The 26,777-nt window shown below is 44.8% G+C and overlaps 1 protein-coding gene across 3 annotated transcripts in view; it reads left to right on the top strand.

Moving 5' to 3' along the window:
• The window catches only part of rftn1b (raftlin, lipid raft linker 1b), a 57,222-nt gene that overhangs the window by 18,762 nt on the left and 11,683 nt on the right, over window positions 1-26,777 (top strand). For 2 of the 3 annotated variants that reach the window (XM_077012383.1, XM_077012385.1), the window contains exons 3-8: window positions 4,946-5,123; window positions 13,251-13,359; window positions 14,412-14,835; window positions 17,119-17,322; window positions 21,034-21,140; window positions 26,657-26,760. In XM_077012383.1, coding sequence (XP_076868498.1) covers window positions 4,946-5,123; window positions 13,251-13,359; window positions 14,412-14,835; window positions 17,119-17,322; window positions 21,034-21,140; window positions 26,657-26,760 — 1,126 coding nt within the window. The remainder of the gene's footprint in view (window positions 1-4,945; window positions 5,124-13,250; window positions 13,360-14,411; window positions 14,836-17,118; window positions 17,323-21,033; window positions 21,141-26,656; window positions 26,761-26,777) is intronic. The other variant, XM_077012384.1, reaches the window with a different exon arrangement.

Below are 26,777 nucleotides of genomic sequence, written 5' to 3'. Positions count from 1 at the left end.
TGGTCTTTTTTGTCTGTTAATGACCCGACACTGTCTGTGATTAGAGACTGTTTTTGTTTGTTTGTTTGTTGACAGTAGGGGTTTGGCCACATGGGTGGCATAGGGTGGTGGCTGCCATCCTAGAAATATAAATAAAGATAAAAATAATTTTATTACATATTTACATTTGTTAAAATTGATTTTCATTTGTTATATTTCACTTACATTTATTATATTTTTAAAAAGTGCTGTTTGCTTTTGATTGGCTCAGCAAAAATGACACCCCAGTTCCAACATTGTTAGCAGCTGAGCAGCGTACTGTGAAAGACAATCTGACCGCGTTTGTGCCCCCCCCCCCACTCCACCGGCACTCTGACCGCGTTTCTGTCTCCCCCCACCACTCCGTCTACCTGTGTAAACTTGTTTCTTAGCTCCGTTTCACAGTACAGATGACCTTGAGTGTATCATTCATGCAGTGGATGCTTGAATGCAGGTTGTACGTTTTTTTTGTTTAAAAAGAGATATTCCCATTATGCATTACATCTTCATGTTGACTGAAATAGTTACAACAACTCTAGAGGTGTTTTAACTTAATCATTTCATTATTAGCAGCTACAGAACAAATATGATGCCAATACAGTAATATCATTCTATCATTTTACTTGTAAAAATAATGTTGTGATACGGAGCAGTGGATTTCGTTTAGAATGAATGCTTCACAATGTGTGTAAGAGTTCATTTGTGCGTATGTGGCTGGTTTAGTGTTCATTCTTTATTAGTGTGTCAGTAGCTGTTACCGTCTCTGTGGTGTGTATACTCTATATTAGTGTGTCAGTAGTTGTTACCATCTCTGTGGTGTATGTACTTTTTATTAGTGTGTCAGTAGTTATGACTGTCTCTGTGGTATGTGTACTCTATATTAGAGTGTCAGTAGTTCTTACCATATCTGTGGTGTGTGTATGCTTTATTAGTGTGTCAGTAATTGTTACCATATCTGTGATGTATGTATTCTTTATTAGTGTGTCAGTAAATGTTTCCCCTGTGGTGTGTGTACTTTCTTTCCCCCACTGAGTCAGTACATTTCTATTGTAGGCTGTGCTGTTTAGTTCAAGAGCATTTCACTGGAGCTTAAAGATCATGCTTATTCATTCTCCTTCTCCTCCAGTGCTATTATATATTCTGCAGATTCAGCTTTGCCGTAATAATAACCTAGGTGGTACTAGCACTTAGCATGCTGTTGCCACCCCGTGTGTAAAATCTTGGCCACGCCACTGGTTGGAAGGCTGGATGGGGTTTACAGGAGGGTTCAACTGAGATTATCTACAGCGGTGAGAAGACCAGAGGGAGGAGGTGGGGAGAGGAAGTGAGAAGTTTGCAGATGCAGCAGTCGGCGAGGCCAATGTTCTTCATGTCCCCGGCACGCTACTCCTGCACAGGGTCATTAGTGAGGTAATTAACGCTTAGACCTGTGCCCCAGGCTCATAGGCCCACAGTGAGCAATGACTGTTAATGACAGGAAGCTGCCTCACAAAAAGCAGTAAGTAGCTAGACGGCTCCTCATCACACACCAACGGCAGAACTGTCCAGAGAAGCTCTTCTGCATTCTCCAGGCCATCTGGAATGCTTACAAAAGTATTTGTGTAGAAGTATTTAGCGGCATATATGGTTCATATGCAATTATATATACTCATAAATATTTATGTTGCTAATGAATTTCATTTTATTGAGGGGCAATGTAGACCTGTAGACCTGTGTCAAGTTTGTTACTGCCAAACCATAAATTATCACTCTAGTCATTTTTTCCTTCCACGCTGACAGGTCCTCGACAGCTAGTGAAGCACTTTAATGCTGCATAAATGGAGTTATTAGTGTAGCTAAAATTAAGGAGGTTTTTAATCGCTATGCAGTAAAAAATCACAAGTCTATTCAGCGCAGCTGAGCCCTTTAGCTCTGCCTCTCCCGCCATGTTGTGTACTACGCCACCAGTACGCCAAACCTTCCTCCCACAATTCCACACCAGTCAGGCTGAACCCTGGTCCTTCAGGCGTCTCACACAACCCCCCCCTCCCCCGCACCGCCTCGCTCAGCCTTATTAAATTCATATTTACTCGTTTATTTTTAAATGTTTTAAATCGTGTATGCAGGCATGGAACAGTCTTGGTTCCGCAGGTTAATAACAAGGAGATTGAGGTCAGAGGGCGCATGTTAAGGGTCATTTGGGCATGTGCTTACGCAACTGACAGTAGTGAGAGACGTGCAGTTCTGAACTGTTTTGGGCTCCTGAAGTGTCTTAAGGCCCAGTGCGTGTAGCCTGGGTCCCAGTGGGACCGTCGAACATCCACTCCCCTGATGTTTGAGGGAAAGCAGTGACATTTAGCTGACACGGAAAAGCTGTGGTTTGTTCTTTTGTGCCTTCAGGGATTTCCCACTCCACGTCAGTGACTAGCATCTAAAAGTAAATGAAGAAATAATTACATTTATTATTAATAGTCTCCAGGACTCCAGACTGCCTTTGTAATTTACTTCTTACTCTTGTGTCTCTGGGCAAAGGTTATACTTCAAATTATTTTGAGGCAGGCAATTATAAGGTAATAACCTTTCACTAAACACAGCATAAATTGCTAAATGCAAACCAGATGCTTTGCAGATATTATAGCTCTAGACCTGTGTTTTTTAACTTATGCCAGATATCAAAGGTTAGCGTGTTGACTTTCAGTATATCCTGTGTGTTAAGTGACCAGCCTCCCCTCGCGAGGAGTGTCTGCGCTCAGGTACCCCGTGACTGCTGCGTTCAGGTACCCCGTGACTGCTGCGTTCAGGTACCCCGTGACTGCTGCGTTCAGGTACCCCGTGACTGCTGGGCTCCAGCGTCTGAACAGTGTAGGCGTTGGCTGCCGTTGAGAGACTGTGAGGTTTATGCTGCAGTGGGAGTTCTCACAGCGATTAAGGTTTAAGCAAGCACCCTGTGGCTGTTTTCCCAGTGGCATGTAATGAAAACCATTCCTTATTTATTCCAGTCTGATGTGCGAGAGCACCGAGAGCGTGCACCAGCGTGCGCGAGAGTGCACGAGAGTGCACGAGAGCACATGAGAGGCTTCAGAGAGAGTTAATATCTCCCGACTCCAGGAGCAGCAAACACAGCAGACTGCCTCTGGGGAATCTCACTGTTTGCACACCAAAAAGGCAAAAATCAAATCAAACAGAACGGGATTAATCACACTGAAACATAGAGCCATCCAAGGAAAGAAGACATTTGTAACTATCTGCCATTCCCTATTCTATTCTGTTCCTATCTCATGGACATCATGTCGTTCTCTCTCTCTCTCTCTCTCTCTCTCTCTCTCTCTCTCTCTCTATGTGATTGAGAAATCCTGGGTTATTTTTAGCTGGCCTACAATTTGCCTGAAGGGGCCTCTTTTTTCCTGATGGCTTCTACAATGGAGTCCTGGAATTATGCCCAGGCAAGACAGCCCTCAGATCCTGCTGGAATCAGCTGTTTTAGTCTGTTCCACATCTCTCACTCTCTCTCTCTCTTTCTCTCTCCCTCTGTCTCTCTTTCCACCACCACCACCCTCTTTCATATACCTTACCTATCCAATAAATTCTGCACAGCTTTGCTGGTGCGCGGAAGATCATAGAGAGCATCTGTATCAGAAATTGATGTTGATGTGTGCGAAGGAGAAACTTCAGTGAAACGCGTCAAGCTGCCATTCACTCTTGAGGGGTTTACCCAAACACAAGAGCCGCTCGTGCGAGCGAGAGACCTCGGGGAAGTAAACAGGCACCCAGAACGTTCTGCTTCCTGGTCCTCTTAACAGACAGAGCCGTAGCCGTGGGCCGGGCACCCTTTCGCAGCGCTGCCCGCACACGACGTGTTGCCAGGGGGCGGAGAAAGTGGCCATGTGGCGCCCTGTGTGTTCATGTTGGATTGCTCTCACTCCCGCCAGCTGTCTGAACTGTAGAATGCTGCAATTTTGAGAATCATGCCAACCAAAGCTTCAGCCATCTCTCTCTCTCTCTCTCTCTCTCTCTCTCTCTCTCTCTCTCTCTCTCTCTCTCTCTCTCTTTTTTTTTTTTCTCTGTGTCTCTCATTAGCACACGGCTGTCTTTGATTCGTCTCTTGGACGGCGTCTGCGCATGTCTTTGCATGGGCAGACAACTCTGAAGTGCAGCTCACGCTTTCTGTCTGCCTTGTCTTCATCCTGACCCCACCCCCCACTGCTCACCCCGTTCGGGGTATCGGGGCAGTCTATCAACTGTACCTCATTAATGTAAAAAGTGACTGTGAGACTGGCCTTGTCTGCCCTGCAGAGAAGGCATCAAAGCTCTCGGTTAAAAGGCTGTCTGCTCACGTCGCTCCAAACAAACACGTTTAATTGGATTTTCATCTCGGCCCATTAAATCATAGACAAGGTTAGAAAGGCACCTGCATGACTCTAATTACTAAAACAATCACTGTTATTTTTTCAGAGACCCTCACATCAACCACAACATGATGCAGTTTTCACTGTCCAATGAAAAATCGACAGTGTCAAACTGTCCCATGTGTCAAACTGTCCCTTGTTTTCTTAATGATGAACTATACTGTCCTGCTCCAACTGAGAGACACCAAACTCTCATTTTGACTTACATTTGGGATAATTCATAAACATTGCAGCTTCTCCTAATAAAGCATTCATTAACACACATTTGATCGTCCCAGTGTCTGTAGATGTGCTGAGGGGAGAGGACCTAGGCTAGTAATTGAAGATTTATTCCTCTTTGGATTGGCCTGTAGTCAGATATATTATGCTCTGCAGTGTTGGTCTGATTGAAGATTCCACCAGGGACTCAACTGGTGTGACCACGTCATGTTCAATTGTATGGTTGTTTCATCACTGACCCTTCTCTCTCTCTCTGTCTCTCTGTCTCTCTCTCTCTCTCTCTCTCTCTCTCCTCTCTCTGTCTTTTTTGCGTGTTCTGGCAGATGGAACATCCACTCTGTGCCTGTCCTCGGTGCGGGAACTGCCGTCCCAGCTGCAGGACCTCTACCAGCAGGGATTTGTCCTCACGGCTGTCCACCCCTTCGTCCACCCCTGCGGCCAGGAGCCGGCCAGCATCCAACAGCAGCTCTACCGCGTGGTCCTCACCAAACTGCCCGACAGGTGGGTACTTCTGACCACACCGCCTCACGAAAGACGGGTCCCTGGACCCTGATCCTGACCCTGAACCGTCCACCCCGACGCTGCCAGCTGCAGCCCGGCGTCTGGAACCTCGCGCGTGGCATGTGTCTGGAGATGGTGTGTGTCTGGAGATGGTGTGTGTCCAACTCAACTGGCTGGTGTGCAAAGGTCAGAGGAGTCAGAAGGACAGCAGCAGGCCCTGCACACCCCACCGCCCCAAACCCACAGCTGTCACTCACAAAGCCAGCACTGTGTGTGTGTGTGTGTGTGTGTGTGTGTGTGTGTGTGTGTGTGTGTGTTCACACACGAGTCTGTGTGGAAGTCTGGATCTGGCTCATGGTCTCTCGCTTCTGAGTGCATTTTGAGTTTATGTGTTATGTACGATCCGTGAGCACAACCAAAGTTTCCCGGCGTGAAGTGTGTGAAGAGGTGAAGAGGACCCGGGGCCCCCAGATCAGGGCCCCCTAGCTTCAGTCTCGGTGTTCTACAGCTTTCCTCCAGAGCCAGGCAGACTCGGGGAAGGACACTGCTCAGTCTGAGTGAGAAAGAGACCAGTCTGCTCTCTCTCTCCCTCCCACACTCCCTCTTCCTCCCACACTCCGTCTTCCTCTCCCTCTCTCTCCCCTAAGTCCGCTGAAGTAGCCATAACTCAGGGCGCCCAATCTAACTCAAGACCCACTAAGTTCCAGGAATCTCACGGACTTTATGGACACACCAGGAGTCCATGCTGTGCATTCCTTACAAATGAACGTCTGACATGGACCACTGAATCAAGGAGTTCCGGCTAGCTCCGGGTCATTCCTCCCTGCACAGCACAAATTGCCTTTGAAGGTGCTCATTTCTGGTCGTGTTTCTTTTTTCGGGTCATGACTGGTGTATTAAGGGTGGAATACATGTGATTTATACGCTGGGGGAAGTTGGACTGAGCTTGTCAAAATAATTTCTGTCTTGTGCATGTCATGGCAATATTAAAGGACAATACATTCCTTCATTCCTTTAACTTGCCATAAAACAGCAAGCACTCTCTCTCACACACACACACGCAATCACAGTCACACGCACAGATTTGCACACACAAGCACGCAGCTTCGGCTCACGCGTAATCCCCAACAATTAAACAAGTGATGAGCATGAAGGAGGCGCTATAGGAGTGTGACGGGAACGACGTGTTCATAAAGAGGGCTTCTGAGCACGTGCGAAAACACGGAGACAGAAATAACAAGAAGAGCCTCGAGTGAAGCACGTCAGTGACAGTGGGCTTGATTATGTGTGTGTGTGTGTGTGTGTGAGAGAGAGAGAGAGAAAGAGAGTGAGAGGGGGATGAAGGGAGGATGTGGGAGGGGTGGGATAAAGGAAGAGAGAAGAACAGAAGCATCGGGAACTGCCCCCCTTAGACAGTTCCAGCCAAGTTGCCCTGCTTTATCGCCGTTCTCTGTCACTGTGGAGACAGTTGCTCGCATCAGCAGCCCTGGAGGATCACGGAGGAAAAAGGCGGTGGAGATATGAAACAGGGCCCAGCGGCACTGCTGTTCACCTGCCAATCACCCGCGTCTGAGCACAAGAACACGGGGTGGGGGGGAGAGCAGACGAAAGGGCAACTCCACGCAACCGTTAACACCTCTCAACAACACACACAGCCAAACAGCACAGCAAGGAGGGAGGAGAAGAGAAGAAAATAGAAGAGAAGAGAAGGAGTGGAAGAGCTTGGAGGAAAGTGAGAGAGGAGATGGACAGAGCAAAGGAGGTGTTGGTCCTAGCGGGGTGCTGCGGTGACCACTGACTGCATGTGTAGCGCTTAGCATTCTGGCTGAGCGTGTCGACACAGTGCCAGCTCCCCCTCTGAGGACTCGCCTCAGCACAAAGCCAACGTGGCCGGCCCCCGGTGGTGGAGTGCAGGAGGTGACATTGCTACAATTTATGCCCCCTATAGCAAACGCACACCCAGAATCCAGCCAGCCTGTTCACGGTGGCACTAATGCATCAGCCCTCGTGTCCTATGCCCTAAAGGCGCAGGAACAACACGCCCGTGACCAGCCAGTCCCAACAGGTGAACAAACGATGCCAGGCAGGGTTTAAAATCACACGGACATTAGTCGGGCCCTAATGGCGACTGGGCAATGCTGAACAAAAGACCGGTGCCATTTATAATCTCAAATGTCAACTGTCAAACCTTTCCGAGTTGAAATTACTGTTCCAGGTCAGTAGGGAGTGCTGAGTAGTACATCTCACATCATTGGGTAATTGTGGTGTACCTCAGTGGGAGAGGTACGGAGTTCCCATTACAGGTGCGCAGTCGGGGGATCAGCTGGTCACGGTTGGGTAAACAGGCTGACATCATGCAGGATGTGCGGCGTAATTAATGCACTGATGAAAGATTGTGAAACGCAGGTTTAATAGATACAAAGTGACAACGTTGTCATGGCAATGCGGCCGTAGACACCCTCGCGAGAAGATAAATGCTGGGGCAGACGTTCATACAGGTGCACACGGCTGCCTCGCAACCCAGAGAAGCTCCATACGTCTGACAGTGTCACTGTTGTCCTGCGCGCACACTCTTTCACACACACACACACACACACACACACACACACACACACACACTCAAATATAAAATGTTTTTTAAATAAAAAACATTTTATTTTTATTTTTTAAATAAAAAAACAGGTCTGGTTTAAAGACCAGACCTCGGACATTCGCAAGAGCATTGTCTTCCAACAGCGAAGGGGTACAAAGTGAGGAAGACATGATCTCCCTGGAAAATCAGGTGGCTTCCTTTCTAGCGGCCCATAGCATTAAACTGGATGTAAACTCAATTGAAGCTTGTCATCCTCTCCCCAGGAGGAAAGAAAATGATGTACCAGCTGTGATCCTGAGGTTTGTCAACAGGAAAATAAAGAATGAATTGATGAAACAAGGACGGAAGCTAAAAGGCACCAAGGTCTATCTGAACGATCATTTAAACAAAAGGAATGCGAACATTGCCAAAAAGGCTAGATATCTGAGAAAGCAAAACAAAATTCAAAACACCTGGATCAGGAACTGTAAAGTATTCATCAAACTGAAAGGCTCACCCGAAGAGGCCAAGGTACTAGTTATTAAAGATATAAAAGAACTGGAAAAATACGAATGAGTTTACTACAGCGTTAATGAGTTAATTCCTTTCATTTTTACATGATGATATCCATCAATTCATCTGTTATAGAAGATGGTAATGATTTAGGGACACAACAAATGCTTAGGGGCTGTGAACACATAGTTCTGAACCCATTTGAGTATATTGAGCATCATGACCTAGACTTGGAAGAAGGATTAGATCCTAATAATAACTTATTATCATCAAACGATATAATAGACTGTAGGTACTTCACTGATGAAGATTATAACAATACTATTAAGTCTGAAGGGAAATTCTCAATAATTCACTTCAATAGCAGAAGTATGTACACTAACTTCAATGCCATCAAAGAGTATTTAAAACAATTTAAGCAACCATTCAGTATTATAACAATATCGGAAACATGGTTTACCGAAGATAAAGGTATTGATTTTGAATTAAACGATTATAATCTGAATTATGTAAATAGAGTAAATAAGGTCGGAGGAGGAGTAGCTATATATGTCCACAAAAAATTTAAATATAAATTAATAGAAAAAATGTCATCAGCGATAAGTGACTTGTTAGAATGCATATCAATTGAAATATTAAATGTAAAAAAGAAAAACATAATTGTAAGTTGCTTATACAGATCTCCAGGCTCAAAATTAGAAACATTTACTAATTGGATGGAAGAAACCTTTTCGACAATAGGAAATAAAACTATATTCATCTGTGGGGATTATAATATTGATTTAATAAATCCAAATAAACATAGAATCACTGATGACTATATCAACAGGATGTCCAGTATGAGTCTGTACCCAACTATTATAAAACCCAGCAGAATTACAGCACATAGTGCTACACTTATTGACAACATTTTTACAAATAATATGGAATCCACAAATGTCAGTGGTCTAATGATTTGTGACATATCAGACCATTTGCCAGTTTTCACAATATACGATGATAGTTATAGTCACTGTAAATCGATCCAGAAAGCCATATATAAACGAGTAAAAACTGAGGAAGCTATTAATTCATTTTATGATGACCTATTAGATCAAGACTGGAGTACTGTATATAAGCAAAAACATGTGGACTGTGCCTTTGAAAATTTTTTAGTGATCTTCTGCACAATATACAACAAAAATTGTCCAATTCGGCAATTTAAAAAAAATAACATGGCCATGAAATGTCCATGGTTAACTAAGGGTTTACAAAATGCTTGTAAGAAGAAAAATACGTTATACAAACAATTCATTAGATTAAGGTCCAAAGAATCTGAACAAAGATATAAAACATACAAAAATAAATTGACTAATATCATAAGAGCTAGTAAGAAATTATACTATACCAATCTCCTAAAAAACAATAAAAACAACACCAAAAAGGTCTGGAGTATTCTAAATACAATCCTTAAAGGGTCTACAAACAAGTACTTATTTCCGGACTACTTTGTAGATAAGAACGGTGATAATTACAACATGAATGAAATAGTGAACAGTTTTAATCAATTCTTTGTAAATGTTGGGCCAGAACTAGCTGATAAAATCCCTAAGGGCACAGGCGATGAACTAGATACTTCAACTATAGAAAGAAATTTAAATACAATGTTTCTGTCGGGAGTAACTGAAGAGGAAGTAATAGACGTAGTTAATATGTGCAAAAATAAATCATCTACAGACTGCTATGATATTGAGATGACATTAATAAAAAGAATTATACATACCATTTCTAAACCATTAATGTATATATGTAATCTTTCATTTCAAACAGGAACCTTTCCAAATAAAATGAAAATTGCAAAAGTAATACCATTGTTTAAAAATGGAGATAAACACATCTTCACAAACTATAGACCTGTCTCTCTGCTCCCGCAATTTTCCAAAATTTTAGAGAAACTGTACAATAATAGATTGGAGAAATTTATAAATAAACATAATATAATTAATGAAGGTCAGTATGGGTTCAGAGCAGCAAGGTCAGCATCAATGGCCATAATGGATGCAGTGGAAGAGATCACAATCAGCTTAGATAAGAAGAATTATGCAGTGGGATTATTTGTTGATTTAAAAAAAGCTTTTGATACTATTGATCATGGCATATTACTCAAAAAACTGGAAAGATATGGCATTAGGGGGGTGGCCTTGCGCTGGATCCAAAGCTATTTAACAGAGAGACAACAGTACGTGAAGATGGGGGAGTCACAATCAGGGTATTTGGGTATTACTTGTGGTGTCCCACAAGGATCTATACTGGGTCCAAAATTGTTCAATATATATATCAATGACATATATAATGTATCCAAGGTGTTAAAATTAATCTTGTTTGCGGATGACACAAATATATTTTATTCGAATGAGAATTGTAGTGATTTAATATATAATATAAATACTGAACTACATAAATTAAAATTATGGATGGATAAAAACAAACTATCTTTAAATCTGGCTAAAACAAAAGCAATATTATTTGGAAAGTGCAAAGAAAATAAAGATTCAATAATAAAAATAAATGGTATTAAAATAGAGATCGTGTCAGATATTAAATTCTTAGGAATAGTAATTGATAGTAAGCTAAGCTGGAAACCACACATTAGACACACACAAAGCAAAGTCTCAAAAAGTGTCTCGATTATCAACAAGATCAAACACTTCTTAGATTATAATGCACTACATTTATTGTATTGTTCATTAATTTCACCTTATTTATGTTATGGTATAGAAATTTGGGGCAATAACTATAAAAGTTCACTACAACCCCTCCTTATACTCCAGAAACGTGCAATGAGAGTGATACACAAAGTTGGATTTTTTGAACACACAAATACTCTATTTTTGCAGTCTAAATTGTTAAAATTCTTTGATTTAGTAGATTTTTATTCTGCACAACTTCTTTATAAAGCAAGTAAAAATGAACTGCCTTATAATATTCAGAAACTCTTTACGCAAAGAGAAGGAGGTTATAATCTGAGGGGTTGTAGTAACTTTAAGGCCCAAGCAGGGAGAACTACAAGGAGAATGTGGTGTGTGTCTGTGTCTGGTGTAAAGCTTTGGAACCGATTGAGTCTACAACTCAAGCAATGCCCAAATATCCATCTATTTAAAACAAGATACAAAGAATTGATTTGGTCACAATATATGACTGTTGGCAAGAGGTTCTAATTATCTCCATGTTAATAAGTATACATATCAAAATACATTAAGTTGTGGGCATGTGGGTACATATGTGTAAACATAAACACCCAGATGTATATTGCATTGAGATAATAGCGATCTGTAATGTGTTGTTATATTATGTTGGTATGACAAGCTGCATTATAACAATGAGTGATCAGCTGTAGTAACGGTATCCATATAAATTATGTGTGAATGGGGGTGGGAGTAAATAAGTTTAACTTCATACCACTCCTTTTCAAGTTAGTTATAATTCATTAATTAGTGGATAGTGTGTATTAGCTAGTACAAACTGAACTTTTATTCTTTTTTTTTCCAATTGAATTTATTTAATGTGATATTGTATGTACTATTGTTTTTGACTTGAAATAAAAATTAAATCAATCAATCAATCAATCAATCAATCAATCAATAAAACAATAAATAAACGTTTGTCACTGGTTCTAGATTTTTCCAGATGTCACCCTATGTGAACTATCACACCCAATACGTACATGTTTTAAGACTTACCCCAACTTTAACCCCATAGAGAAAGCGTCACAAAGTCAATAAAAGTCAGTTAAATCGTAATAAGTCAACAGGTGTACAGTACCTGAACACATGAGATAATTAAAGCCAATATTTGACACCATGCAAATGAAGGGATGGGTACTGTTAATATAACAGCTAGGGGACTGTTGGCTAAAGAGATTACACTAGCCATATCAAGCAGGTTGAACAGGTAGCTTATACTGTTAGCCACTTTAGCCAGCTAGAAGGGGTAGCCATTTTAGCGTTTGTAGCTGAGGCATTCTTCAAGTTCCGAAACCTTTGACCCTCTGTGTCATGCTTGGCGGTTTCACTCTCGGGAGACATGCCAGGGGGAAGCAGGACCTTGGCGTGGCCTGGGACTCTCTCACGCGTCAGAACGAGGGCAGCGCTGTTCGGGCGCCAGATGGTGGCGTGGCGACAGGAGGCACGAGTCACCGCCTGTGGTGAACGTGTGAGCACGTGTGAGCACGTGTGAGTGCGTGTGAGCGTGTGTGTGCGTGTGTCACAGTGAGCACTGGCGTCCGAGGTTAGTCTTAGTCCTGCTGAGCTGTGTAAAGTGTGTGACTTGTAGCTAGTGTGGTGAATTCTTTCTCCGGCCTCTCTCTGTCTCTCTCTTTCTCCCTCTCACACACACTCAGGGAGAGGAAGAGGGAGATGAGATGTGTGCGTTCCTTGTGTCAACAGGATGGAGAAAGGGTGTGGACCCCCATGCTGGTTATACGTACACTTCCTTCACAGTAGCAGGAAGACAAAACACAAAGACCTCCAGAGGACTGACTCAAATGTGAGCGTCTTCGTGGGGACGAGAGATTACAAGCTCATTTAAGTCTACTCATTAAATAATACCAGTGTATGCTAATACATACCAATGACATGGTTCAGGGAAGAAGAACCTCTTCTGTGCCCAGGGTCAGGATTCTATTCCAGGCCTCCCAAGTTCTGAAGATAAAATATGTCCAGATGTGGAATGCTTTAACTGTGAAACCGAGTAGACATATTGGAATATGTTGGAATACTGGAACATACTGGCGTCTGCAACATGTGCACTGTGAAGAAGTCAAGTTTCTCCTTGTCCCTTTGGTGACACCACTCACCTGAATTATTCCACTTCCATATCCAGTAAAGAAGTTAGGCCACGGAATGACACTTATGTCCTTTCAATGCCTGAGTCATTCTCTGTTTATACTTATATCCATTAGACGGCTGTGATGGATAATGGCATTAGTGAAATGCCCTTTATTTTAATTAATGTATGTGGATCCAGTAGTAAAAACAGTAATTTGTCTTTTTCTTTTTTCCTAGCACGGACAAGAGTCAGTCAGACTTCGAGCCGTACCATCTGAAGCTGGAGGAGTGTTTATCTGCTGACCACATTCCCACGGCCGAACACATCCAAGGCTATGTGAAAAAAGTAAGAAGCTTCAGCTGATCCAGACTGGAGGAGCTCCGAGCTTGACTGACTGCAGAACGGAGATCTACATCTGCACGTCTGTCACTCACTCTGGGCTCAGACTGCTAGGGGAGCGTAAGGCCACTGTGGTTCAGTGTTGCCGTGAGACCCGGGTCTCCCCTGCCATTCTGACGGGCCTATCTCCAGTATTATCAATCTCAATGAACCACCGGGACGTCAGCCTCCCTTACCCACGTCAAATACAGAAATGATTCAGTGCCCTTTCCCTCACAGAGGAATTTTCATCATGCTCCAATGAGCAATAGAGGAATGGCTTCCTTATCTATGCAATTTCTTTTGCCTTATTGTTGGATACATAATGATGAGACCTAGGGCATAAATGTTCAATATGTATTAAACAATGGAATTGGAAAAGACGGGCCTGTTCCGTGGTTTAATTTTAGGCAGAATAAACTGCGGCCTAGCGGAGTGATTCTCCAGCTGTTAGCAGAGACATCAGGCCGAGATGGCGGTGTATGAGGCCTCAGGCCGGCTTTTATTAAAGCAACAGAATGGAAAATGCTGTCATTAGCATTCCTTGACAGTTAACAATTCAATTTCGGTTAATGGGAATTCAAATATTGGCCTCCGAATGGTGAGTGACAGTGAAGGGGCAGCACACAGCCGATTTCAGCATGCAAGATCTGGGGGGGGGCGCGCTGCCTTCTAATCAGCTCTTGTTAATACAGGGGGAGGATGAGGGTGGCTGGCCTCCTAAATAATTGTTTTGGACACCATGTGATTGTGGGAGATAATGTGGAGTATAATTCAAGTTTCTTTACTTTGAAACTTGCTGGGAGGCTTATTCAAAACCAATTTCAGCCAGGTGTGTGCTTTTTTAATCTCTTTATTATTCATATAATAATTGGAAATTCACTTTTCTCAGGATATTTGGACACCTAGAAATGGTTTAGAGTATAGCAACAACATTGATGTTGATATATTTGACGAGAGGGTGATGGTCAGTATTTGAATGGTGGTGTGCCATCTGGCCTTTTTCTGTCCACCCCCAGCAGATCCAGGACGCAGCAGACCTGGGCATCACCTTCGCCGGCTTCGTCCAGGAGCCAGTGGGGCTACGTTCTCGCGCCACGGCCCGGGCGGCCAGAGGCGAGCCGTCTCTCTCCCTCCACTCCAGCCCGAGCTCACTGCGCAGCTCTGAGCTGACGGCCAGCCCCAGCCACCAGGGGGAGTCGGACACGGTGGGGGAAGGCGTAGCCGAGAATGGGCCAGAGGACTGGGCCAGCAACGCGGGAAAGTTGGAGGCGGAGGAACCGTCAGGACACACAGACGGAGACGTGGTCTCGGACAACACATCCGCCGCATTGACGTTAGACTCCTTCGAAGGACAGGAGGACACGCCATCACACAACAACAACAAGGCCAAAGATGTTCAGATGAGTGATAAAACCACTAAACCGTCCCTGGCCAAGAGTGGTGAGATAATCTGTATTTTTGGTGCAATTAGGCAAGTCTTCTGTTTGTTTAAAAAACAGGAAAAGTTAGATTGTCTATTAAATGTATTATATTCTATTACACAAGATTACACATAACACCTGCATATTAATTAAACCTCCTCCATGCTCAGACCCTTCATTGTGCTCTAAATGTCCTGTTGCTGGTGATGTGCAGTGGTTTAGTGTGTGGAGACACGTAGTGTCACCATTTCCAGAAACCACACAGAGGCCTTTAGCTCAGCTTTACTTCGGGCTGTTTTTGGGAATAAACCAGATGGCAGCCCTCGTTCCTGCCTCTCGTGAGAGAATCAAGGTCCTAGTGCCTGCAGTACGCCATGTAGTGTGAACCAGGCATGCTGGGACGCCCGCGGTGGCAGCTTGGGGCCCATCTGTGGCGGCTTCGTGAGCAGGAAAAATCACGGCACTACCACCAGTAGGCCATGTGCTAACCCGCCCCAGCTCCCGCAGTGGTGCCATGGTTCTACCAAAGCCCGCCCCTGCTCCCGTGGTGGTGCCTTGACCCTACCCAACACCCCTTTCAGACACCACAATGCACCTTCAGGCACAACATAGCCAAGTCTTTCAAGTCTTCCTTCCAATCCTACATGTCTACAGCCTCCACAACACAGCACACACCACGTGTGCTTGACTTTCAGAGCTGTGTTGCTGTGCATGAGGTCGCTAATGTGAAATAGAGGGACAAAGTCCAGGTTTTCCAAACAGTTTACTCCACACTAAAAGCTGAGAGTGTGTTGAGTGTCAGGCCTGCTTTGCTAATGGGACCATGAAAATGTATTTATTTGATACCCATGTCGTTTCACAAACAGTCAGAGCAAGTGTGTTCAAATCCAAATGCTCCCAAAGTTCCAAACCCTTGAGAAGACAAGGCTTTGACGTTTTAACGTAGAAATGTGTTTTGTGAACTGAAACAGCTCAGATCACACTGATTAGGCAAGCGCAGGATGAAATGTCATATTCTTGTGCAGCGCTTGACACTGCCATAGCGATTGTCATAGCGATTGTCATAGCGATTAGGACAGCTGATCAGCCGGGCTGTTGGGAGATGCGAAAGCTTGTGATCTGTTCATGTTTACAGCGAAACGCTTTTGACAGGTCCCCTTGCTAAGCAGCCAACGTCACACAGGCAGTTTTGTCATCTGACTGCTTTAACACTTCACCAGCTGCAGCGTTTGCAACGCTGGTATCGCTTCTTCTACATGGGCCAAGCCAAATAACGATCAGCGAGATGTCAAAGTTAGTCGGAAAAGTTCAGAGGACGGGGGAGATTCTTAAATGGCGTCATTCGCGAGTGCTGCCATGTTGGTGATACGTGCACAGCTTGTCGTGGGAGAGACGCTCGGGGGCGGAGCTGCGGTTTCACCGGCTGCCTGTCACAGCGTTCGCCCCGCCCTGACGTGAAATGGCAGCGAATGAATCAGTCTTCCCGACAGCACACTGGACAGCCAGGCGCGACGCTTGCTATGCGCGCGTGTGGGCGGGCGAGCGCAAAACATCTTGCGCTCTCGTTTGTTGTGCGAGTGGCTGATGCAGCCAGTGGCTGACCAGACAACGGGTGCCGCAGCCAAAGTGCACGCCTATTCATCTTTCTGGTCAAATATCCATTAGTCCATATTAATATCCATTAATATAGATCTGAAAAGGGAGCGGTTGATCGTGGCAGGACTCGAGTGCACAAACAAATTCATCATGCCCTATTTTAATCCATTAGGTGCACTTTGTTCGTCTGCGCTGCAGATGTAAAAGCTAATTTTGAGCACAGAAAAAGTGGAATAATATTAAGGGGAACCAGCCAGTCGCCGGGCAGAAGGCGTTATTCCTCTGGACCTGGGCCACTCCTGGGAGCACTCAACCAATACGCTTACTCAAGCTAGGCATTGTATCAGTTGATTGGTCTAATTACCTTCTCTTCTTTCCATTTGGAAATTTGATAAATTAATTGCTTATCTGCATCCTGAGAGCAACTGTCAGTACTGGACACACAGCTACAGAGAATGTAATCAAAAAAGCTATATACCGGAGCAGTAGACCAGGACCCAGTGGCTGCATAGCTAGGTCTTAATTCAATATTCGATGGACCCTTTTGCATAAAGGACACGTCTACCGTCTCACTCTTGCGTCTAATAGGTTGCAGCTTGAACCCTCTCACTGTGGGGTGACAGCATTGCTGAAGCTGTTCTGAGGGGATTCTGGGGTGTTTTTTTATTTATTTTTTTCCTGAGAGCACTTCCTTTGTCGTCCTCAGGGGCGGAGCTCTTTGGCCTGTTCAATTACCCCGGCCGAAGACAGGGCCCTCTGAAGTACTTCACAGTGAAGGTTCCCCTGCGGGTGCGGGCTCAGGAGGTCGGGACGCCAACCGTTGAAGCTGATTGGCTGGATCACATGACCCAGCACTTCAATGGTGGAGCCTCACTGGTTGATGGCTACTTCCATCTGGGCCAAGACAACGGTGAGCATTTAATCCTTTAATCCCATATTCTGTGTGTTAAACCTAGATAGATAGATAGATAGATAGATAGATAGATAGATAGATAGATAGATAGATAGATAGATAGATAGATAGATAGATAGATAGATAGATAGATAGATAGATAGATAGATAGATAGATAGATAGATCAGTTCCTCCTCTTTGTTTCCTCACCTTGATATCGAGAGCGATTACATAGTTAGATTCATTAATTCATCTCCTCCAAATGAATGGCTCATTGGTTTTGGAACATACAATTAATTCCTTCAAATTACCGCACCCAGATTTATTCTTTGTCTCAATAATTAAACTTTTCGCTGTAATGCCTTTTGAGGTTTACTGCACTCTTGTGCATCTTCCACTACGCATTCTGAATGTGCGATCGAGACAAAGAATGGTATTTCACTGCATTTCCATTAAGGAGAAATCCCCCAGTGGCCGGAGTTAAGCCTCTTGCTGTCTGGGACCCTTCTGACACAAAGCTTTGTATGGCTGGGTAAAATGGAGGTCTGGAAGAAGACATTTGTCATCATTTAGAATATTACAGACCTTTTAGCTGGGAACAATATGGCATCAGGACATTAGTGACAACAGCAATGTATCACCATCAAGTGCCCCTTGTTAGATAATTCTCCCTCACAAATGGCTTGTCCTTAAATTCACGTAGCTCTGCCAAACTACAATGGAGGTACAAGCAAAGGGAAGTCCCAGTGGGAGCTCTGCACCAACTTGATAGTTTCTGCGAAGAAGCATAAATCATCTCACCGTGCTTCAGCCACAAACACTGCAGGACAGCCACACCAATTAGCGGTAAAGGATCTGTTTAGCATGGAGTCAAATGCAGGTGCCGTATAGCGAGAGGAGTGTGTGTGTGTGTGTGTGTGTGGGGGGGGGGGTGTTCGAAGAGTTGCGAAACTGTGGCAGTATTGAAACAACACTTTTTATACATAAGTGTCTAATTGCAAGAGAAGGCGAGGATGCATGTGTTATCAGACTATATATCACACAGTACAGATCTCTCCAAATTTAGCTCATCTTTGCAGTCTGGTATTTGAATTCCTAATGAGAGGAACCCTGTTCTGAATATGTCAGCTCACAGATCTCAACAGAGAAATGGACGATCAAAACCTCCCAACCTATACCCCTGGATCTTCTATCCAACAATACAAGAAAAGAATGGTGAAGAGGATTGTGGGAACACGACCCCATGCAATGGCTTCCACTGCTTTGGACAGAGTTTGCTGGAAACCTGGGTTCTTGCCCCTGGTGCTCGGTGCGGAAGGAGAGATTCCTCCGTCTCTGTGCTGGGTGGTGCTGGGGTGGTGCTCTGCTACCTCACTCCATCTGTCTCTCAGCCCTGCTCGCGCAGCTTGGGGGGCCGTCGCCTACGTCAAACACAAAAAAATCCCCGTTCTGCCCTCTCCCTGCTCTGAGACATGTTTCCATGGTGAGCGCGTCGAGGGGGTGGGGGGATTGGTGGGGCGTGGGGTGGGGGGTGTCAGGTTTAACGGCTGGGCTGGGCACTGCTCTCCCTGTGCACGCGGGGACCTGATGCACATCCCGCTCCTTCACGGGTTGGAAATCTTTTGAATATTGAATCTGCACATTCGGCTGCCTGAGCTGCCACTCACCACTCTGACAGAGCGAGATTAAAGATTCGTCCGACAGTGGGCTGCGCGGGAGGGTCACACGGGTCAGCGCAGGCCCGGCGACCCTCGGCACACAGCAGAGCTGCTTCAAACGCGACGACAGTAAGGACTAAAATGCTCCTGTCTGCAACGCGTGAGGCTTCACACCGCCTCCCTCAGAACCGGATTAGCATCCACAGCTGGGAGACATTCATATGCATAACTAGCCATGCTGTGTCTTCTATATTCAAATGCGGCACAGACGCTGCTATTCAGCGTATGAATTTCCAATAAGGTATTATACTCCTCTGAAAGGATTTTTGGAGATACCTCGACTGAGTTTTTTCCTTTTATTTGTGTGGTGGGGAGTACAAAGAAATCTGGTGGTGAATGAATTGGCTGAGGTGGGGCTACACTGCAGAGAGATAAGAGAGAGAGGGAGTGACGGAGAGAAAGAAAGAGGAGGAGAGATAAAGAGATGGAGGGGGGAATGACAGATGCACAAATGCATTACACACCTCCTCACACCAAAGCTTGGCATTCATCTTCAATTGGAGTGCGTGTGCTCACACCAGGAATTAATCCTGCATGACACATGGGAGGTCCACATGCTGACCAACCAAAAATCTGCCCGGCAACCCCGGTGCTATCGCCCATTCTCCAAAACCTGACCTCATGAAGGAGATGTCAAATTCAGTCCAGATGCACTGCCACCTGTTCTCCACCTGTGGGGCGATGTGGAGAAATCTGGAGGAGGCGCGTGGTGACCCGTCTGAGGTGTGGCACCACGCGGACCCCCTCACCACCTCCTGCCGCCCTCCCTGTCACCAGAACAATGGCTTCTGTTTGAAGAGGGCAGAGAAGTCTTCAGCTGAATAATTAGAGACGTATGCGAGTGTTTCTGAGGGGACAAAGGTGATCACTAGCCCTGGCTGCTTTTCTTTCTTTCTTCTCCACCCCCCAAAAGTGGACCACACGGGTCTCCCCCGAAAACCCGTCTGGGCAGAGACAGCTATGGCCCTCACTTACAGCTGAGATGCCCTGACATGCTGATCGAGCTTCACTTGGCTTCTTTATTTCGTGACGCCGAAAGCGTTCTGGTGTTCATAATTGATAACATTAGGACACTCTGCTAATTAAAGCTGTCTGTCATTAGTTGAAAACCTATTTTGTGTTTGAAGGAATATTCAAAATGGCAGCCCCGGGTGTCTTTCCTCTTTTATATTATCTCTATTTCTTTGTCTATTTTTTCTGTCTCTTCCTCTCTCTCTCTTTCTCTATCACTGTCTCTCTCTCTTGCTCTCAATTCAAATCAATTCAATTCAAGGTAGCTTTATTGGCATGACTGTATCATGAACAAACCAAAACAAGTAATTTGGAACTGAACATTGAAGTTCTTATAGTCAGAATTAACAAAATAATAAAAAAAAATTTAATATAACATACAGATGAAAGAAGATCAGTAATACTAAAGAATGTAGTGTGTCTCAGGGGGTCACATGTGCTACATATTTTGAAGCAAAGGTGGTGTGTCTCCATGTCCAAGGACAAGTATTAATTTTTACATTTTTGTAATTATTTTTAGATTCATTACATTAGATTAATAATAATCTTTTTTATTTGCAACATTAATTGCAACATTTGGAAGTATATTCTTCAGTTTTACTGTGAAATCTTTGCCAGTTTGTCAAAACTTTTGACAGTGGATAAGAAAGTACTACTCTGTCTTGACCTCACGGCCCTCACAGTGACCTCATGGCCCTCACAGTGACCACGAGGTGTTCCCTGGAGTTTTTAGATTTGTCTGTTTCTCTGACCACACTTGAGTCGCTGAGCCTGTATTTGTGCCTGTATTTTTCTTCTTCTGTATTTTTCTTCTTCTTCTTTTCCTTACTTTCATTCTCTCTGTTTGTCTTTTCCCATGCCCTGTACACATTCTACTTGTCTCTCTACATTTTGCTGAAATGAAAGTCCATTTCCTGTTTGCGTAGTTACAGCAAACTGACCCCTTAGCCTGGGTGACCCCTCTCTGCCCTCTCTAACTTCCTGTTCCCCTCCCTGCAGACCAGCTGCCGAAGGTCATCGAGGGCGTGTTCGTCTTCCAGGAGGCGGAGCCCAGCGTGAGCACGGCCTACGACGCCATCGTGGTCGAGCAGTGGAGTGTCGTTGACGTGAGTCAGCTCACACCTTTCGTTGTCCGCACTGCACACCACGTCCTCAAAGCCTCACGGAACACGAGGGGCACAGGAACCAGACACCTAAGGGCCCAGGAAAAGGAACCCGAAGCATACAGTGAGATGCGGGAGACAGCTCGCACCCAACTCCACAGGGGTCGCAGCTAGAGTTCACCTGAGCAGTGCTGGATTCTCAGCCCGTTCGTGTGACTCCAGCAGGTGTAAAGACTCCGTAAGACGGAGATCCAGATCTGCAATCCACTTCACGTCCCAACCTAATCTAACGCACCTGCTCCAGTGAATTCAGCTTTGGTTCGTTCAAATCAGTGACGGCAGATGAGGGCCCATAGCTCAAACTTCACAGAATGAACTCGTTTGAGAGCTAATGGAGTCTAATGCCTTTCTTATCAGGGCCATTTTGGAGCAGTAGTGGTGTTATGGTGCTTCTCCTGCATCGAATACCTAACATTGATTAATAATTCATTTTCATTTTAATTAATTTGTCACCAAAACCAATTTGTGTTCATTTGTGTTTGCTGACATACCATGATGTGAAGGGATACTACAAGTTTCATGAATTATACCAGGTGGAAAAGGAATGAGCTCCAGCTTTATGATATGATACTGAGCGACTGGGTGAATGCTTTGTTGTGTAAGTGGCTTTAAGATTCGACCCACATAGGTGTAGGCACTACAAGCCCTTGAAAAATAAAATAATAGGGCAGGGTGGGGGTGATGTGGGTTGGGTGGAACACAAGCGATAGGGTGGTTGGTAATGCGGTTTTTGGTCAGCCGCGGAGTTCCTGGTCAGCCACAGTGCGCCGGTTGCTTCAGATGAGATTTTGTGTCGGTTCTGCATTGATTCGCCTCAAGTTGGTCACGCTTGGTCTGGTTCAGGATGTAGTCTGTGTTTGTTTGTGTGTGTGTGTGTCTGTGTGTGTGGGTGTGTGTGTGTGTGTGGGTGTGGGTGTGTGTGTGTGCTTGGACTGGGCAGTGTTGTCATAGTAATCGCCGTGTATTCTGATGCTATCACAGTAATCGAATTTCTGAACCCTGTGGCCCACCCTGCCTTTCTTATTCTGTATGGATGTCTGTCTGTCTGTCTGGGTCTGAATATCTGTCTGTCATTCTCTGTCATTCTCTGTCTCACTTGTTACCTCTCATTTTCTGTCTTCCTGAATGAGTCTTTGTCTCACTTTTTCTCTCACTCATGCCTCCCACCTCACTCTCTCTTTCTCTCTCTCTCTCCCTGTCTCTCTCTCTGTCTCTCTATTTCTCTCTGTCTGTCCCTCTCTCTCTCTCTCTCTCTCTCTCTCTCTCTCTCTCTCTCTCTCCCAGCTGTTCTGTGACCTGCGTCCCCCTCACTAGCTGTAGGGAAGAACACAGTGCTGGTTCTGACAGTATTCACTGGGTCTCTGGAAAGATGTGCTGCATTCAAATCTAAGCAGCCTTGACATGCCAGTTCTTCCCTGTCGCATTTCGACAGCAGGACCTCTGCTGGATCTTAGCGCCCTGATGGGTATTGTTCTCGTCTCGCGAGGCCCGGTCCTGATCAACTGTCTCAGCAGCCCATAATATTACTAATCATTTTGATTCATATGAGAAAGAGACATCACTGATGTTTTTTTCTCCTAACTAAAAACGAAGAGTGATAAGACAGTACTGCACAGGGGTCGAGCGATCAGACTTGAAACGAAGCAGAGAGCTGTTTCTAGTTTTTTTTTTTTTTTTTTTTTTTTTTTAAATGCCTGTGTTCTGGGGTGTTCTGTTCTTTTCAAATGCCATTTAAGGCCTGTACCTGGAGCTGTCTGCCGTAATGGCACTTTAGAGAAAAGAAAACACAAAAAGACCACAGTACCAGTATTAGTACAACTCCTCACTCCATCTCACAGTCCATCTCACAGTCCATCTCACAGTGCTGTTCTATGCTGCACAAGGCAATTCAAATCAAGCCTACACTCGATTCCTGGTCCGCCAAGAAAATCAATAGACAACCTTGGACTCATAATACAGTGAAGGCCCCTTTTATTCCTGTTTAAGAGTTCTGTGAGGGATAATCCTTGAAGATTTACTGCTTGGCAACATGTGTATTATTTTTGATCCAGTGAGGGGTAGAGCATCTTAACAGCGTTTTACGAGACTCCTGACGACCATATTCAGTGTTTGGGAAGTGTTATTAAACGCGGGTTGTGGTTTCAAACGCGTCTGATGGCTGAACGATAATCTGCTGGAAAGGACTGGAACGAACGATCGGTGAGAGATGCCGGTGTTGAAACCAAGGTGGAGATCCAGCTGCCGCAGACTCGCAACGGGGCTGGATCTCAGAACACTGTCAGCGCTTCACTGGAGTGACGTGGTGATGCTTTCACTGGTTTCTCTTTATGGAATGTTCTCTTCATTGAACGTTCTCTTCATTGAACGTTCTTTCTATGGAACGTTCTCTTCATTGAACGTTCCTTCTATGGAACGTTCTCTTCATTGAACGTTCTCTTCATGGAATGTTCTTTGTATGGAATGTTCTCTTCATATAATGTTCTGGCCTCACTCTCCTGAACTGACTCTTGGATTCCCAAGCCTCCAGGTTCCCAGCCTCAGGGCTCATGTGACCAGCATGGGTCAGAGAGTTAACCACGCTGATGTCCGTAGTGGGCAGGAGTACGCTACAGCTATATCAAGGCACTGCTTTGTGGTTGACTGGGAAATAGCCGTCATCAGTCACCAGAAACCAGATTGAATGTCAGATTGGATCTGATTTGGCCTAATGTTGTCACACCAGGATGGTACTAAAGAAGAGTCACAGAAGGGGCACGTTAAGCATAGTTTATGATGGAGTGCATGCACGTTTGTGTGTGTGCGCGTGTGTGTGTGTGTGTGTGTGTGTGTGTGTGTGTGTGTGTGCGTGTGTGTGTGTGTGTGTGTGTGTGTATGCTCATGACTTGTCACTTAATACTATACACTAAGAGCTCAGGAAAAAAAAAAATGTCAAATCCAAGCAGGACTAATTAAAGATAAATTCTTTTCTTTGCCCTGAAATGTTTAAATAGTTCTTTAGTGAGATAAACACACCTCCTTTCATACCTTTCTAGTGTGTTTCACGTGAAAGTTAACACACCAACGTTCACTTATATGGGTGGTGAGAAAGCCCAAATCCCATATTAATGTACTTTTAAAAGCATCATTAACACCCACTGCAGATGCGGTATGGATGAGGTCATTAGCCTGTCAATAGATGTAGGCTGGTATTGCATATTCAGGGCCTCTGAAGTGGGGAATGTGAATTCTGGAGTTTTGCCCAGTAATCTCGGCACTGTGAGTTGTCTCTGATTTCCCAGCTGCTGCCCGGGTGTCTTCTGCCACATGGCACCGGGCAGGCAGGGAGAGAGAAGGCAGACACGCTTCATGGTGCCGACACCCCTGAGCTGGTTGTGTCTCTCTGAAGCCCCTTGAAGTGTGAATTCTGTTAATCAAGAGGCTCGGAATGCGAAAAATCTCTTTTGGGCCCAAGAGGCCAGAGAATTGTGTACCGCCGTCTCCAGGGTGATTCCGGAATGTTCTGCTTTACCGGCCGCTTCAAATCAGGAACACCCACCAGAATTGAGCCCGGCTCAGACTTTTACTCATCCCACACCACGCTGCTTTACACACTCTGGCCAACATGACCGGACAGGACCGGACAGGACCGGGCCACAGGGAGGACCAGCTGGACATGCGGACATGCTGTGCATGGATGTTTGCCACACCAGTACAACTGAAACCTGCTGTCAGCCACCATGATGTCTGCCACCACGGTATCAGACACCTTAGTCTCAGACAGGCCGAGAATCACAGGAGAAACATGCCCATCTGTCTGCATGCCATGAAAAAGTGTGTTGTGTCATTTGTATGTGCAGGAGGTGTTATTTTGTATGTGTGTCTGCAGTAGGGATGCAAATTATCGATTAATTCATTAATCGTTAGTTGATTGATCTTATCGATCGACTTTCGATTAATCGATAAGCGGCGTTTTTCACCTGAATTTCAGTGTTTCAATAGGGCCTTTAAAAATATCAGCTAAATGGTTCACTTTGTTCAAAAAGTATATATTATATTATGATAATTATATTGTATTATATGATATATTGCTCAAGTAATTATGCATTAGGAAATTTTTATGGTATAACAAAATATATTCTTTCATTTAAAAAGGAATAAATTAAGGACTGGCTCCGTTCTTGCATTTGAAACATTAGACATTAGACAAAAAAAAAGAAGAAATTAAATAGAGAGCCAAACAGAATATTATTGAGCCTATGCTTGGACAATGTTTCTAGCGTTGTAGTGAACACATGCTGTAACACGACCGGAGAGTGCCCAAGTCTCCACAACATCATTGAGCTTGTCAGCTAAATTGTCAGCGGTGTGTCTATCCGACATGTTCGTCGTAATCAGCACTGCAGATTTTAGCTGCCAGTTCTCGTCAGTGTAGTGGCACGTCACGGTAATGTAACTTTCTGTTGTTAGAGTCGTCCAACAATCTGTTGTAAGTGCTACAGCAGTAGCAGTAGCTAGCTTTGTTTTTAGCTCACTCTTTATTCGTAGCGAGCTTCGAAAACGCTCGCCTTCCCAGTGTAGCTGTGATTTTAGGTTGACCAGGTGCAGTGGTGATATGCAGGACAGCTGCACGGTGTTCAAATGATAATTGAGTGAGCTAGTGGAACTGTTGTACTTCAATACCGCATTACACAGAGAATATTTGACTTCTTTGCCTAAATTAACAATGTTGAAATTGTAGCGACTACTACTCCTCGCAGCGAATTCCCTAACAGACAGGCACTTGGTCCTTTAAGTGACACTGGGGGAGCGGAGCGGAGAGAGAACGGCGCTATTGTTTGAGTTGCGTGGAAAATAAAGTTTCCCTCCTCGGGATTTTCTGGATTACGCAGTTTCTGTCTTGTTTCCCGAACCCGCTTCAAAATGGTGCCACACCGCACGTCTTTTCGCCCGCTTCATTTTGTTTTCCACTCTGGTCTTTCGCGACACGTGTTCACTTCTCGTTCTTACGCTCTGTTGAAGTTACTACAGTGGCGCGCTCTAACGATTAATCGTGATTAATACATTTTGATCGACTAACCTCTTGATCGACAATTAATCGAAAGTCGATTAATCATTTGCATCCCTAGTCTGCAGGGGTGTGTATGTGGTCATGTGTGTGTGTATGTGTGTGTGTGTGTGTATGGGCATGTGTGGGCATGTGTGTGTGCGTGTGTGTGAGTGAGCGCAGGCCAGACACGCGACATGGCTTCCTCTGGGCCCAGGTGCAAACCACTTTCCTGTTCTCTTGAACACGTCAGCAGTTGTGAATCAAACCACAGGCCTCCAGATCGGGCAAAACTTCTCAGAATCTGAAGCACTTTGATGTCATTAATCTTCTTGTTTCATGGTGTTCATAAGGCGTGTGTCTAAGAAGAAACCGTGTGTGTGTGTGTGTGTGTGTGTGTGTGTGTGTGTGTGTGTGTGTGTGTGTTTCTGTACAGGGGGTGCAAGTGAAGACGGACTACATGCCCCTGCTGCACTCTCTGGCCTCGTTTGGATGGAGACTCACCTGCGTACTGCCGACACCCATCATCAAGACCAACAGGTGACTCACTAGCGACA

Source organism: Brachyhypopomus gauderio, chromosome 7 (assembly GCF_052324685.1).
Source record: "Brachyhypopomus gauderio isolate BG-103 chromosome 7, BGAUD_0.2, whole genome shotgun sequence".
Lineage (NCBI taxonomy): Eukaryota > Metazoa > Chordata > Actinopteri > Gymnotiformes > Hypopomidae > Brachyhypopomus > Brachyhypopomus gauderio.
This window is presented reverse-complemented; position numbering and strand designations above follow the sequence as displayed.